We start from the raw sequence: 17,544 nt of genomic DNA on the forward strand, positions 1-17,544 counted from the left end.
ATTTACTTGGCTTAATATAGCCTTTGATCTAAAGTAACACACAGCATAGAGCGTTGTTTTCAGTTTGATCACGCTATGTGTTGTACGGTTATTGAAATACAGTAATAAATGATACATATTATTTCGCAACCCTGATTTTGAGACATTCTAAACCCTGCAAGCATAATGTTCTGAAGTTTACTGAATATATATATGAACGTTATTACAATCTAAACAGCTTATTTAATGTATGCTCGAAAGACCTATTCGTCAGTTTACTAAGACTGTAATCATATGCTAGTCGTTTTTACTTGGTCATTGTGAAATGGTATTTCATATGCATTACCTTGCTAATATGTATCATTCACAAACTTTGGAGTCAAACTTGATTTGAACTATACAGAAGCTCATAGAGAACCGTTAGACTGGGTAGTTCATACTATTTACACCTAGCTACGCAATGTCTTGAACAATTCTCATTTATAGGCGACTTAATCATTAATGTAAGACTATTATGATCAGATCATAAATTTACAAAACACACTAACAATTTTATAATAACTCCAGAAGCACGCATTAAAAAACATGACTGGTATCAAAGTCATTAAAACTCTCCAGGTCAAGAGCAGCAGCTTCAAGAGCAGCTTTGCAGTCGACCCACGGCTGGTTACCCGTTTCTTGTACCGCTATCTGCTGGTCAAATCCAGCGCCTGAAGGACTTGCAGGTAGAGTCAGCACTGATGAGTAGAGGGTGCTAGAATTATCGCCGAGGTGACTAGGGTTAGATGAAGATGAGGACGGCAACGAAAAGTTGAGCAAAGATGGCGTCAGACAAAGAAGGTCGTTTTGAGTTTGCTGGAAGCCAGACCACCAATCGGAAGAAAGGAGATTTGCACCCTGATCGGGAAACTGTAGGGTGTCTGTTGCAGAAGAAGACGATAGATCTAAGTCATTGGGAAGGGGTGAGTCGTTTGTATCGGTAGGAAAGAAATCATGTTCCAGAAGGAGAGGAGAAGGAGACATCAATGTGTTAGACTGACTTCCGGTTGTCGCCTCTTCTGAAGATTGAAGCTTCTGAAGTGCTTCCAATTCGGTGTATGGGTAGTTCAAAAGAACATTTAAATTATCTTGCAGACCATCCTCTAAACTGTAAAACTCTTCTTTTTCCTGGTTATGAGGAACAATACTGATAGAATTACTGTCTGAAACAACGGGGTCATCCGGTATAGTGAGGGTATAGTTGATTGTTTCCATGTTTAAAACCGAAGAAAGCTTCTTTGGGGCTACATCTGTTAAACGTCCTAAGCTGTCAACAATACTATGAAGCTCTCCATTCATACAAGCATTCGACCCTGCTGATCCTGGAGGGGTGTCCTGAATGATGTCTGATACCAACTGATTTCTGTTCTCAATTGGAATTTTTGTGTTTCTCTCTTTTCGAATCTTTTTTGGAAATCCACTATTAGGCTGCTTTTGTGCAGGACGACGTTTTTTGAAGACGCCATCGACCAGTGATTTGGCGTAATTAGGATCCAATTTCCAAAATCCTCCTTTACCTGGTTCATCTTTACTCCGAGGAACTTTGATAAAACTTTTGTTCAGTGAAAGATTATGACGAATGGAATTCTGAAAATATAAAAGCATAACAAAATGAATTTTTTAAACTTCGCAAACATCTTAAAATGCACTCACTGCCAAGAAAACATTAACTGTTTTAAAATTAAATACCCAATTTACAACTCATGATCTTGGATTATGTCCATACAAAGTTGTAACTTAATATTGCGAGCTGCTTTTCTGTTAATATAAACGATCGTTTTGCTGGTAACATAACATATACGGACAACAAGGGACTATTTGATCCTTCAAGGTTCTCCTCCCACATCCACCCTTGAGAAAAGTAAAAACTTAAACCCACCCTTTATTTTTAAGAAAATCATCGATTTCCCTCTTAAACTCCCGAAAATATCTGGCTTCCACTACTGCCAATGTCAACTCATTCCATAGGTCTTCAGTAACAATATGTACACAAAAACCTGGAAAGATAAGATTCTGGCATTGTTTCCATCTTATACCAGCAAGGTCAAACAGTAAAAAAAATTAAACTTTAGGGTTACATTGTTAAAAATGGGGTTAACTTGTAGAAGTATGGTAGATGATAAAATTTAAGGGAACTTGTATAAATACTACTAGCTTACATATTTGTATTTATATGTTACACGGCATTTGTTTTTCACACTTATGACGATGACTTGAACGACGTCGAAACATGTAGAGTGCTTTTTTCACGACCGTTGATCGGTTTTTAAATAAACTTTTAATTGTATATTATACAACGTTGATCGTTGACTATTTTAATATTTTTAGGAATGGTAAATGGCTCTATTATTGGTTGATTATCCTTCGTAATTCTTGTGATTATTAAACGCCTTATTCAGTTGACAGCAGATAAGAAATATACAAATCTTGATATTGGTTTTGCTACCAGTTATTTTAAATTATGTAGTAGCGTTGTAGAATGGAAATACTGTGTATTAAAATTGTGAGCTAAGTTGTAAATTTTTAGATAATTAGAATAACTCCAAAATCAGTTATTTGCCATACTTGAAATTTAAATCTACGGGATTCTTTAATTCTAAAGTATTTGAATACATATGTTAAAAAAATAAATAAATTAGGATACTGCTATTGCACTCAGCCATGACTACAGAAAACATTAAAAACATAGCCGTTTCGGCATCTAATACCGTGCATAATTATTTAACAGTTACTGGTAAATACTAGGTTGATTTACTAATCTATAAACTTAGTCTCATAAATTAAGACTAACAAGCTAGCTTTACGATATTGAAACACAATAGATCAAAAACTATACTTATGTTTTAATTAACTGTAGCGATTATTCACTAGTTATTTGCCCCCCTCTTTTCACAAAGGTATGACTTTTTTATACAATGAAAAAGTAAAATAATTAATAGAAAATGTATGGACTTCTTACAATAAAGTGTAAATAGCGAAATCTAACAGTGCAGTGTTAACACCATCAAAACTAATAAAATATTATAGAAATATATATTAAGCTTCATACATCTTTTTGAATATGCTAGTGTTGTAAAGATGAAATATTGATTAGCGCTTTAAGATCATTACTTAACTATTTAAGTAATGTAGAATGACTTGCTCGGTTTGATTTGGTTTGTTTTCAATTTCACGCAAAGCTACACGCGGACTATCTGCGCAGGCCGTCCTAATTTAGCAGTGAAAGACTAGAGGGAATGCAGCTAGTCATCACCGCCCACCGCCAACACTTGGGATACTCTTTTACAAAGAAATAGTGGAATTGATCGTCACATTATAACGCCCCCCAAGGCTGAAAGGGCCAGCATGTTTGGTGAGACGGGGATTTGAACCCGCGACCCTCAGATTGCGAGTCAAGCGCCCTAACCACCTGGCGCAATCTAATAACCAAATAAAGATATAATCATATCCTGTAGTACTGAATATCACATAGAGAAAATATAATTATATCCTTAGTACTAAATATCACATAGAGATATAATCGTACCCTTTAATACTGAATGTTATTTCATCAATCTTTAAATAACCAACAAGGTTTTGGGTGAAAATCTGATTGATTATCAGGCAATTTTATTGGCCCAATTATTTTCTTGTTAAGTAAAAGATCAATTTGATGTTGGAATGATGATAAGCAACAGGCTCACATATAAACAAAGATGCTACAAACTACTTCTTCTCACAAAATGATTTTAAAACAATTAGGATATATTAAGTACTCCAATACACATTGTGGTTTACCAGACATTATTTGAAGACCCAATATACTAAAGTCGATTTGCCTTTTTCTAATAACTTTTTGAAATGAAGTTTTAGCATAATCTCCCTGACGACAACAACATTTCTGATAAACATATCATGCAAAAAATGTCAAAGAAAGATAGAGGACAGAGTAGTACTAACAGAATAATTTTTTTTCAAGATAAAAACGTATTGAGAAACATATAGGTGCATTATATTTAACAAATTATGATATTCTGTGAATTTTCCTTTTAAGTACATACAACTGAACTTCAAGTTTACTGACTTCATGAAACATATAAATCTTATTATGCTTTTTTTAGAAAAAATCACTAGAAAACATTTTTTTAGTTAAACTAAAAAAAAATTTCGACTCTAAATTTACAGAACTTTCTTTTACTAACAAATAAAGTCACTTAATCATAGACTATCAATGCTTATATGTTTATATGTCAGGGTTCTGCATTGTACTGTGCTTAAATTCACCAGATTCATTCATATAAAAAAGACCACTATTTATTAAAAGTAAGTGCTCAGTTTAGTCCAGGGAGTCTGAAAGTTTGATTGTTGATCGAGAAGTGCGACATATGCTGACATTGTTAGAGAAAATTATATTCAAGTAAGTCATCTTTAGTTCTAGTTTTCGTTTTATACCCGATCGATATAGCAATTTGTACAGGTCTATAAAATCTCGCTAGGTGTATATATACATATATGTATGCACGTTTCAACTTGCCCGAAACATTATAACTATGTTTTATGTAGCATTACTTAAATTCATCTACCCAACACAATGAAGTGTAGCATTTATTTATGTATGTATAACCATTAAGTAATGGATTTTTACATTCATTTACATTTTGTTCCAGTGTGGGAACAAATAAAAACGAAAAAAAAAAGAGTTAAAAAAAAAACTACTGAATAAACGTTAAAAGCGAGAATACAGAAACATGTATATAGACATATATCGCGATAATAACCACTTTTGAGAAATTCGGACCACGGACAAATCAATAATGAAAAAGATGGAAGGCTTTGAAAAAAAGTATCTATTGTTTGCAAATGTCGTTCTTATACACAGATAGAGCACTTACAAACCAGGTTTCATTGTGCTCACACAGTTATTAAATAGCGCCGTAAAAACTAGACTTTTAGCACAACACGAATTGATAAGCAAATTAAAAAATAGATAGCATTTGATCAATAAATACAAATCTGAAAACATAATAAAAAACTACAGTTTATAATATTAGAAACAAGTATTAAAGTACATTTAATTGTGACTTGTTGGTAACAATGATTAAAGACACTTTTGAAAGTTTGACCTCCTTACTTCTGAGTTGAAATACAAATAACTTATACCACAATACACTTTAAAGAAGATTTACGTATTTTATATTTACTTTAGTCTTTTAGTCACCAAACCTGTACCCTTACCCCCCCCCCCCGTATTTGGATTTGAGCCTCCTATATCATCCGCGGGAACCCCCATTTCTTCCTAGGGCGTTGAATGGGTGAGCTGTGTTTCGAATATTTTACAGCTTATTCTAAGAGCTAAGAAATAATCAACCTGAACATCGTGTTAAGAAATATCAAAATGGAAGACTGACATGACTTAAAAGTACAGTTATCACCATATAACCTTTTGAGAAAAGAAAATATGTTAAATTAGTTTAAAAAACGATTTTAGATTGGCGACTATGAAACTTCTATGGCTTCTTAAAAATTTTGTTTCTTTACTGCTAAACTACTCGAAAGTTATCTGCCAGCCGTCCCTATTTTTGAAGAGATAGGGAAGGTAGCTAGCCAACACTATCAACCGCTAAGTCTTGGGCTAATTTTTACCAACGTATAGATGGATTAACCATCACATTATAACGCTCTCACGTCTGAAAGAGCGAGCATGTTCGATGATGGGTTCCGAACCCACGACTCGCAGATTGTGAGTCAACTGCGTTAAACACCAGGCCTAAAGAAATGTGTTGAAGACTACTCAAAATGTTGAATTACAAGACCCGAACTAAACACTGCATTCGTGTTATTTTACAACATGAATCAGATCTAAATTAATAAAGTCTAAATTCAAAACAGTCCTTTATTGTAGTTGTTAACATAGTGGTAGATCTAACATACTTGTTTTCGAAACAAAAGTAATGATAATAAATTAGTAAATAACAAATGAACATTTTCTTTGGGGAAAATATTTTGGAAATGACAAACGTTCATAGTTTTAAAAAGCAATAAAAATAAATAACCAATCTGTACTTGTAAACAAACTCTGCCACCGAAAGCTGTAAAGTGCTATCTATTTTTCACAATGAAAGAGCGTTACTAAAATACATGTTAAAACTATGACTATGCGATTCTACTGTGAGTAAGCTACAACCAGAAAGTTGTAAAGACATGTTATCTTCAAATATCACATTTGACTTGAATGTAAACTTACAGTATTGTTATTACTACATATGAGAAGAAAACAATTTTAATTCTAGTAACGTGTTGTTATGTACTAACAAATTCAGAAGATTGTGTGTATGTGTGGGTGTGTCTATCCAAGTTATCGAGTTCTATATTTAATAAAATACTTTATTTCAAACAGCAAAACTTTGGTTTGGTATAAGACAATAAATGCTATTGAAAGTTGGAATTATAACATATTATATAATAGACTATAAAAAAGGTGTTGGTCTTATGCATATGTATACATTTGTCCAGCTATTCTATATGCTCGAAACTTGAATCTTCTCTTACACAGACAGGCATGTTAATCACTAGAGTAAGACATGCCTATTTTATGATGTCACTCAGAACTCGATCTGATTAGTCATCTAGTCATCATTATTATATATTTGCTAAGGGAATCTCTAACGTTTATAAGTTGTAACTGGTTGTATAGCAACACTCGTATCCATAGCTTTGCCTGAATATAGTCACGGTATGAATATTATTTAAGGCTGTATAGAGTTATATGGAAACAGAGGAGGTTAAATAACAACTAAACAACTTGATTGAATTGTGGAGAGGAATGAAGGACATTTAGAGCACTTTTCCGTAATCATACATTGATAAACTTGAGACAGTATAAGAACAAGGTGTACTGTTTTGTTTAAAACAAATACAAAGTTGTTGTTGTTTGATTTTAGAGCAAAGCCACATTGAGATATCCGCTATGTCCATCGTGGGTAATATAATTCCGGATTTTAGCACTATAAGTCCGTAAACTTACCGCTTTCCCATCGGGGAGAGGGGCCAAATACAAAGTACTAGTGTTTTATAGCCATTATTAAATTTTCTTTTAAATTTCTTTAACAATGTTTTGTACTAATGATAAATGACCAGTAGTTGCAACTTCTAGTTGCTCGTGACTCCAGTATCACCAGTAACTTTTCACGTTTATTTCCAATACTGTGTATTGGTTAAGGATTAGGCTCACATACGTAAAAGCAGCTTAGTGTTTCATGATAAAAAACATACTTAAATTCGCACATTGAAAACTTTTTGTTTACGCCCTTAAAAGAACTGTTGTTTCGTATACAAAAGTTCAAACTTTTGAAATGAAATTTGATTCATACGTTTTAAAAGATATTTTTTACTTTATCAAACATAACAACAGATCAAGTTCCTACTCTTAAACACAATTAGATCTATGTCTTCAAAATAAAATTGGGTTATATGCTTAAAGCATTTATAGTTTCGTACACTAATCGTCCAATAATCTTAGTGTTTTGTATTAAAGAAAACTGAGAATGAATACGTTTAGAGCAAATTTTCGTTGGTTCCTTTTAATCAAACTTAACTGTAACAGTATTTGATACTGTTTTTTAATGAAAGAAATGTTAATTATCTAAGCTATATGAGGTTTATTAACTATATGAGACTATGAATTATAATCCGTAGCTGTTAATGAAACTGTTATATGCATTCACTCTCGTCAATGCCACATTCGAAATGATTAACTAGAGGATTATTGTTTAAGAATTACTTAAGTCTGGCATTTAATGAGCATTTCGTAAGACAAAAAAAAAGTCATTACTTTTAAATACATAAATAGATTTGCCTTTCACTTCCGTCAAGCCCTGAATTAATCTACATCAGATCATGCATCCAGTTACCTTGTTATTTTCAATTACGTATTTGTCCACGCTTCAAGATATTCGGGTAAGTTCATCATTATACGTAACATAAACATTTTTATTACATACTTTGTACGCCCTGAGGGTAACTTCTTAAGTTTACACATCCTTGGATGATCTCTGTAACTTTGCATTTGTTAATCTTTTGATCTAGAGAGAAGGCGAACAGCAACAACAAAAAAGCTAGCCAAGAGAGCACGTGTTCAAAACTTAATTTTAAAAGCCTTTTGATTTTATTTTTACCAATATATCAGAAGTAGTTGTAAATTTTTATTCTGGTTTTAAAGTTCTCTTCTTTTATTGTGCTTCCTAATGTCAAGTAAATGCTGCACCAGCTTTGTTTAAATTTGTCACATTTCTTATCTTTTAATTCAGTTTGTTAGGCCCTTGCTGTCTATTCTCGTTTTTTTAATTCTGATGATTATATGTTTTTCTTGTAGGATAATAGTTCCTATTATTGTTTAATTTACGTTGCGCTCTTTTTATTTTATTTTTCAACCACTCAAGCGTGCATAAATTGCATGTCTCGTAGGTGATATTTTGTACACAAATGTCCGAGAAGACTAAAACAAGTAACACAGTTACACTGATGTTTTAATTACAGTGGCATGTGTTTCGTTGTTATCTTAAAAGGAAATGTATGTCAAACACATTATAGATTTTATCAGTATTAGCGAACATTGTGTATTGGGCTAAAACTGTCAAAAATAAATTTTGTACTCTTGCTATTGCACGTGGAATAGAAGGTAGTGTATTTATTCATACGGCTAATGTATGGAAGGTAGTGTATTTATTCATACGGCTAATGTATGGAAGGTAGTGTATTTATTCATACGGCTAATGTATGGAAGGTAGTGTATTTATTCATGCTGCTAATGTATGGAAGGTAGTGTATTTATTCATACTGCTAATGTATGGAAAGTAGTGTATTTATTCATACGACTAATGTATGAAAGGTAGTGTATTTATTAATACTGATAATGTAAACTATCTTAAAAAAAGCTCATAAGAACTTCGATTTCCTTGTAATTCAGTATTTGTGAAACTTTACAAAGGATTAGAAATCATGTTACCTCATTCTATGAAGACCATTCTATTATATTATTTAATATTAATGACAATTTTGTCATGCTAAAATGTTAGTCATAGCTGTGGACATGTCAAAAACAAAGGTCGAGCGTATTCAGTTCTAATATCAAAGAAATAAACACTCCAGTATCCCTCATGAATAATCAACTGACTTTTTGGAATGAAATTTAAATGGCCTTCTTCACAAGTTAAAAACTATGTACATTTTACATACGATATTTATAACACAGTTAATGATATATTTTAAAGTTGTGAGTGAAAACGAAAACTGTACTAAACCAAATTCTACTTCAAAGAGCATAAATAGTACATTGTTTAACATTTACTTTTCAATAACCTTATTTGTTTATGTTTAAGCATAAATAAGCTATCTGTGCTTTGCCATCACGAGTGTCGTAACCCAAGCATATATTACTCACTTATTCACTGTGTCAAGCATATATTACTGACTTATTCACTGTGTCAAGCGTATATTACTGACTTATTTACGTTTTCAAGCGTATATCACTGACTTATTCACTGTGTCAAGCGTGTATTACTGACTTATTCACTGTGTCAAGTGTGTATTACTGACTTACCGTTTAGGCTCGGGGGAGGCACAGAAATCTAGTTAGGTTAATGATGGGTGATACTGCTTGAGACTGAAGTTCTCACATGATTATAAATACGAGTTTTATTATCCAGTTATTCCGTGTGACCTAATACGTATTAACTAACCATTTTGAAAAGCTAGAAAGTCAGTAATATCTGAATATTAGTTTTAGTGAGAAAACGTAATAATCTTAATACTTTAACAAAGATAGAATCAAGCAAAAACTACACTAAGTATCATTAATCTCTTCTTAATGTAATTAAGAGTATGAGAAGATACAACACTCAATTATGAACAAACAGGTGTATGATATCTTTATTTCTTCTAAGATAAATATTTCACGAATAACTTAAAGACGTATGTTTCATTATTTTGTAGTACAACTGCTAACCTGGTCTCAAATTTCGATTTTCTGTGTTCACAGAATTGATTCTCTGTAATCATCTGAATGAAATAAATTCATTTAGAAGTTACAGTTCGTGGAACCAACTATGAAATGGATGAGCCAAGGAACTGTAACGCTGAAATAAATTTTATCTCCCTTTTAAATTACGTTCTGAGGAAAATCGATAAGAATGAAATAGCTAGCTATGCTTGCGTCCATGTGCTGAAAAAAAAAAGAGATTGGATTAAACAATGCGAAAAAATTACTTTCACTGATAGAGGTTTCCGATAAAACGATTTAAGTTTATGTGATTAAACAGTAGTAATCCTAGCATTTCCTAATCAAAAACTGAAGAAAACTTATGCCACATATAATTAATTCAAGTGCCTCATGAAAAATTCATCAGAGAAAAAGGTGGCGGACTTAAACTTATGATAAATTGCAATAATACCGTTTCACTAAACAACGCTTATTTTGGAAGATTTTAATCATATCATAACTTGTAAGTTTCTTTTGTAGTAGATTATATTGTTCATTCACACAGTAGGTTAAACGCCATGGGTACGATGTATATACTATTTTGACAGCAAGATTATGAAAAAAAAAACTTTTACCTTCAACTGTTCTTTAAAATTTTAACGAAAACACTAGCAAATCGCCTTTGTTCATTTTTATAATATTTGAACTTTAATGACGCTTGGACATTTCATGTATACATGTAATTAGATAATAACACTAGTTTAATAAAAACAAGGTTAAACGCATGTAATTACATAGTAACACTCGTTTAATGTGGCTAATTATTACATTTGAGACCAATATGTAGCAGCCACCCAAAAAATCGAGTATGTATATATCAAAAGACTCAGAAACTCAAGCACTTCCAAAGAGTTGACCATTCTTCTTCAGGATTAAAGAATAAAAAAAATAGTCAACTATTCAACAGCATCTGAGTTTCTGGGTCTTTTGAGGTGCACTATTATTGTAACAGTCATATAATTTTTTCAGCCCCTGTAAAAATGTTTGCCTTGCATTCTATCGAACTTTGGCAATAAAATTGGTCAGAATAGCTTGTTTGCATTACATAATTTTACGTTTCTTAAGAGCTCTAGAAGTAATTGTATTACAATGGTTTCTGAATAACTACTGGAGTAAAATATGCTAACAAAAGTTAAAAAAATTAAAACATTTTAAACAAAATATGTGTGGTGAAAAACATTAAATATATCTATTTTATTGAAATCTATCGTGGGATCTCAAAGATCTTGAATCAACTGCTGGCCCCGAAAATTCATTTGTGTAATTATTTACCATTTGGCCAAAGAAGATTAGATTAAATATGTTTTATAATTATTTAGAAAGTTTCGAAAGGATCACTGAGGTAGTTTACTTTCATGACTGTTTTATCAATTTCTATCCTCGAAGCTATGAGAAATTATAATTTTTATTTAAATAATTATCATACGAACGTGTTCGTTTTTTTAATATGTTGCATTTCTTATGTATTAACCAGAACTTAAGAGATGTGTTTTGTTGTATAGGATCTTGTTAGTCGTATTGGCAAGCAAGACAGAATTATACAGTAGAAATGTTACAATAGTACATACTTTCAACCTTGTTTAATCACGCGGCAGTTTAATGCTGAATTGTGTTGAAAATATTAATTTTGTTAGAGATGACAAAATTGAATAAAACTAGTTTGAACTAAAATGAAGTACTGTAGAATTTTACGTGCATCATTCTTAATCATATTTAACAATTAAGCAGATTATAAAATGCGTGAAGTTTGAGATAATTTCAAAAATAAGCTGCATTAAATTTTATATAGACATACTATTTTCAATGTAAAATGTTTATTAGAGCAGTAGAGTTCAAAGCTTTGTGCTAGCCTATAGCGACAGTTTTCTTTGTCAAATTAGAATTTCAGCTACTGCATCCATGATTCGATGTTTATTTTCAGTTTAATTCTAAAATATAATATTCAACTTTTTATTAGCATACATAGAAATAGTCAACGACATTTGATTTCAATATATAAAATATGCATATAAAAATACGTGTATTTGTTTTTATTTTATTGGAAAATACATAACATTCTTTAAGAATATAGTAAATTAGAAGATTTTTCTACAACACGTTTCAAAGCTTTTAGCGCAAAGCTACAAAATGGGTTATCTGCGCTTGATCCACCCCGGATTAGAGCATTACAAGTCCGCAAACATACCTCTGATAAACAGATAGATTTTACAAGACACAGCACTTGTAAAAGGTACAACTTATACTGCTTCACATGGAGTAATCTTAAATGACACATACTTCTCAAAGGCGACGATATAGTCTGCTCGGGATACCAAGAAGACAAACATCGAGGGGAATTTTGAGATAAAAGTTGTTGGTAACATGACCTTCGAACGAAACATGTAACCTTCTGAATTACAAAATACTTGTTACCGAGCTTAATTCTGAAGTGTTTACCTCTAACTTGCAAAGAAAATAACAATATTTATGCTATTAATTCTATGTAGTTTATCGCTATGTCCTGGTAAGAGGGTATTGTAGCAACAATGATAAATCTATAGGATACCTTACAAATAGAATCCAAACTACTTTAATTATTCCACTGTGTAACATGAATTAATATATCACATATGTACAAACGTATTGACTATGTCACAGTATCTTGATTTTATGTAGCAGGAGTCATAACTTATGAATATGTTTTTGTAGAAATTAAAGTACAACATGTTATATTTATTTATAACATTAATGAAATGTAACATATTTGATGATGTTTTTATATAACTTATAGAACGTCTTCTTTGATTCGAAGCACATATTGCTACTTAAAACACCCCATACATAAAAATGAGCCACATAAAAAACTTCGTAAGTACAGAATTTAATATTAAATCATTATTTTGTTTTATTTCATAGTAAAGTCACTGTAACGTAACTGATAAAATATGTCATTAGAGATTAGTAGTTGGTTGTAACTCTGCCTGTAAGACATGACAAAGTAAGAAACTCTGGCCTTAAGAAATAAATAAATTACAAACTGTGTAAACTTCTTAAACGGTATGCTGTAATGGTGAAAATGAGTACAAGCATTTATAACATTTTACGCTGACTACGAATGATAATAGATGGATAAAATATTAAGAGTAAAAAGATTAATGAGTAAACCATCAATAATATAGTCTTATATTTCAAAAAGATTTTGAAGATGTCAGAAAATGAAAATTGGTGTTGTTGAAAGGTTGATCAAAATTATTATCGGATTTCGTTATTAAATACAGTTGTTATTGTTTTCTTATTTTACGCAACATAGAACCTACGATAAGATAATGTTATTTCTTACCTTAAACTGACGAGGAGTATTTTATTTAATAAAACACTGTAAGTAAGGTAGTGGTAGAAAATCAAAGGTTCAATCTGTTACTATTCTGAGAGCAGTACAACTTTCCAGTTCAGGTTCACCAAACTAACTACACAAGTTTTAAATCTTCTATTGCACGTGAAAGTAAGAAACGAAACTTTCTTGATTTTCACTGACCACGCAAACAAGAATCAGAGATGAGTTTTCACTCTAATAGTTTAACACCTGCATTTACATTCTATAAGACAAGGTGTGAAATCATCGCTTTAGGGGTGTGGGATAATGATACAAGTGATACACTTAAAGAGGTGTAGTGTAGATTCACAGCTTAATTTGCCCGCTTACCAACACGAGCATTAATGTTGAAATTGTACCCGAATCACACGTTATGTTATTAAAATTATAAATGTAGCATCTATAAATGTTATTTCATTAGAGTCTAAAGTAAAATCTTTAGAAGCTGCTACGTAATTGGTAAGTATAACGATGGTAAACCTAGAAAAATGAAGATAACTAGTGACAGAGTATAGATGAAACCTCAACTGGTTTGTTTTTCAACAGATAGAAAATTAATTATTTTTGATTCAACATAATAAAGTTTAGATTGAAGGTTCGATGTGTGCTTCAGCATAGAAGTAACGCCTGTTTTATACAGACAAACAATTGACAGAAGAGTTAGTATTTTCTATTGTTTGTATATTAATTTTCTTTGCTATAAATTTAATAAATTGAAAATAAGAACTTTATAATTATTTAGGCTCAGCATTAATCATTGCATTGCAAATTTAATATGTTTTGGGCAGGAAGATTATTATTTTCTATAGATTAATAAGAGGGAATCCTCAATAGCCGCAGCACTTGAAATTATTTTAGGCAGAATTAGAGTAAATTAATCTATGAGACCTTGGGCGTGTTCAAATATATCAATGGAAAGGTTTTTACCTCCTGACTCCAAAATTGTAATTAGATCTCAAATCGGTCAAGAGATGACGGAGCTATGAGGTAAACGTTTGTACTTTAAAAACTCAGAGCCATTCTATGAGCCGATATGCCGCGGCTAAAAATGTATTGTAGTTGATACATGTAAGGAATTGGAAATAAACTGGTTTGTTTTTATAGATTAGATATTTGATACACGTATGATAAACTGGGAACGGGTGGATTAGTATTTTCTATAAGTTATGATTAAACATTTGTTGTACAGATTTAATAAACTATAAAATATTAGTGGTATATTCTAAGTATTCAATTTTGTTTACTTGTTGTTAAGCGCAAAGCTACACAATGGGCTATCTATGCTGTGCTCATCAAGGGTATCGTAACCTGGTTTGTAGCGTTATATGCCTTCAAACCTGTCGCTGAGCCATGGGGGGGGGTAAATATTGCTAGTTTTTTTTTCTTAGCCCAAAGCTACCCAATGGGCTATTTGGGCTATGTTTAGTTGGGATATAAAACGTCGGATTTTAGCACTTAAGTCCATAAAGTTACCGATGCCCACACACTGGGGGAAATATTAAATAGGAATCTTGGTTGTTTCACTTTTAATACTTTTAATGTGTTGTAGATTAAAAGATGGGTATTTTCTATATATTAAATATCCAAAGATACGTAGACTACACATTCACTTAGTTGTAGAATAGACTTATTGACATTTTGAGTCATGTTGTTACGACTTCAATAAATATTAGTAACTAAAGTTAGTATCTTTTATAGATCACTTGACAAACGTGTTTACATCAATTGGAAAACAATATAACTTCAAAGAAGTCAATTCCGTGGTCCGTTTATTTAGAGTTATCTATATCTAATGTGTAACTACCTCCTATTCTCAGAATCGACAGATGTGCTTTCCTAAATAAACCCAAAACAAAACATATATAGCTACAAAGCTTTCAAGGACTTACAAAAATATAACCACGATGAAAGGCGTAACTTACAGTTGTCTTAAATGCACTTGGTAACTGTTACAGTCAGTCGTATTCCTCACCTGATTGTAAAAACTACATGTCTGCATCACAGAGCCGTGGAATATAATGAAGATAAGTAACATTTACAAAAGCTGAGAAGAAAAGCAAATCTGTCGAACTAATATATTCTTTTATATATATATATATGTGTCGCTGTGTGCTTACAGTTAAGTTAATGCTAGGGAAATGGACACTAAATTAGCTGGATTTTATCCTTAGAGATATAGTTAGTGTTATTATTAGTGTTGTGTATGTATACATGCTCTTAGCAAATAAAACATACCCTGTTCTGCTGGATTTTAAAGTATTTAATATGCCATCGGCAAAGTTATAGAAAATTCGATAAGTTATGACGTCATAGGCTTGCGAAGAGGCGGGTATTGCAGCGTTGCAGTAAGGATGAAGCTGTTGACAACAAACACATATCGAGCCGACGTCTGCCATGTTCCACGAGAAAAAAAATCTTAGTTCGATTAAAAGTTTCTCCTGAAATGCATCACTTTCTCTTTTTTTCATTTTAAAAGGTAATGTTTGAGGCGGGGATTACAATATGGATTTGTACTTTGGCCTTGCGATTGTTGCTTTAAAGTACTGGTTCAGAAAAAGAAAACCAGAAGTAGAATCGATGGGGAACAAACCAGCTACTTCCAAAAATGTGAGCTGTTGAAAGGACAACATTTGACATTTATATAGGTGAAGCTCTGAAAGCAAATATGCTAAATAATAACACACAGAGAGAATCCCCCCTATGGCACAGCAGCATATCTGCGGAATTACAACTTACATGGTTGAAAGGGCGAGTGTGTTCGGTGACGGGATTCAAACCCACGACCCGCCTAGCTACTAGGCCATGCCAAGCCGTAACATTGAAGATCGGTTACACAACTAAGTGTAATGTTGAATACGTACACTTCAAAATTTCTAGAATGTGTTTTCACTTAGTTTAAGGGAACATAAATATTAAAATCTATTTTTATAAAACTTTTGACAACATTTTACCTACTTTGTAAAATTTAACACGAATAATCATAGAAAGTAATTGAAGTACAGTAAACCAATCTACAATCATAGAAAATAATTGAAGTGCAGTAAACCAACCTACAATCATAGAAAATAATTCAAGTATAGTAAACCCATCTACAATCATAAAAAATAATTCAAGTATAGTAAACCAACCTACAATTATAGAAAATAATTGAAGTGCAGTAAACCAACCTACAATCATAGAAAATAATTCAAGTATAGTAAACCCATCTACAATCATAGAAAATAATTCAAGTATAGTAAAGCCATCTACAATCATAGAAAATAATTGAAGTATAGTAAACCCATCTACAATCATAGGAAATAATTGAAGTACAGTAAACCAACCTATAATTATAGAAATTAATTGAAGTACAGTAAACCAACCTACAATCATAGAAAATAATTGAAGTACAGTAAACCAACCTACAATCATAGAAAATAATTGAAGTACAGTAAACCAACCTATAATTATAGAAAATATATGAAGTACAGTAAACCAACCTACAATATTCCATCATAATAGCTCCCTCTCCTCATTGGCTCAACTGTAAGCTTGAGGGTTTATAACCGCTAAATATCCGGTTTTGATAACCACAGTGAGCATAGCACAGATAGACCATTATGTAACTTTGCACTCAGAATCAAACAAGCCATCACTTTAGATGAAACTTTTTTTTATTTGACTCTTTACCGCGGAGAAAGCTAAATTATTTGATAAAATACTTTCACCTATTTACGAGGAATAATGAAAACGTTCCTGAATAAATTGTGTTACTTGCTGTTTATTAACTTCTTGAAAATTGATGTTACTAAAAAGGTTTGTAATTTTTATGGTATGACAATGACTGAAGGCAAGATTTGTTTTGATTTCAAACATTGCGATATGTATTTCAAACATATGCACAGTACGAAACAGTTAATATATATTCGGAACTTGTAATATTATAGTTATGACAAGGCAAAGTCACTAAGTGAAAATAATGTCATATACCTTCCTTATTTCGTTGGCATGCAAGTCATGATATAAAGTTGCTTTTACATTATGGTGCCTATGCTATATATTTAGACTAGCATATAGCCCATCAAAAAAAGACGGGGCAAGTACTACCCCCCCTTAACCCCATAGTATACCCTGATCTCACGTTTCATAGCTAACTGAAATAAATAAATTTTGCAAAATT

At 31.9% G+C, this 17,544-nt stretch overlaps 1 protein-coding gene across 1 annotated transcript in view; it reads right to left on the reverse strand.

The window, feature by feature from the left end:
- Positions 1–555: 555 nt before the first annotated feature.
- The window catches only part of LOC106465947 (forkhead box protein J1-like), a 55,941-nt gene continuing 38,952 nt past the window's right edge, over positions 556–17,544 (reverse strand). The window contains exon 3 of the mRNA XM_013926190.2: positions 556–1,605. Within this exon, the coding sequence (XP_013781644.1) occupies positions 556–1,605 (1,050 nt within the window). The remainder of the gene's footprint in view (positions 1,606–17,544) is intronic.

Source organism: Limulus polyphemus, unplaced genomic scaffold (assembly GCF_000517525.1).
Source record: "Limulus polyphemus unplaced genomic scaffold, Limulus_polyphemus-2.1.2 Scaffold2100, whole genome shotgun sequence".
Classification (NCBI taxonomy): domain Eukaryota; kingdom Metazoa; phylum Arthropoda; class Merostomata; order Xiphosura; family Limulidae; genus Limulus; species Limulus polyphemus.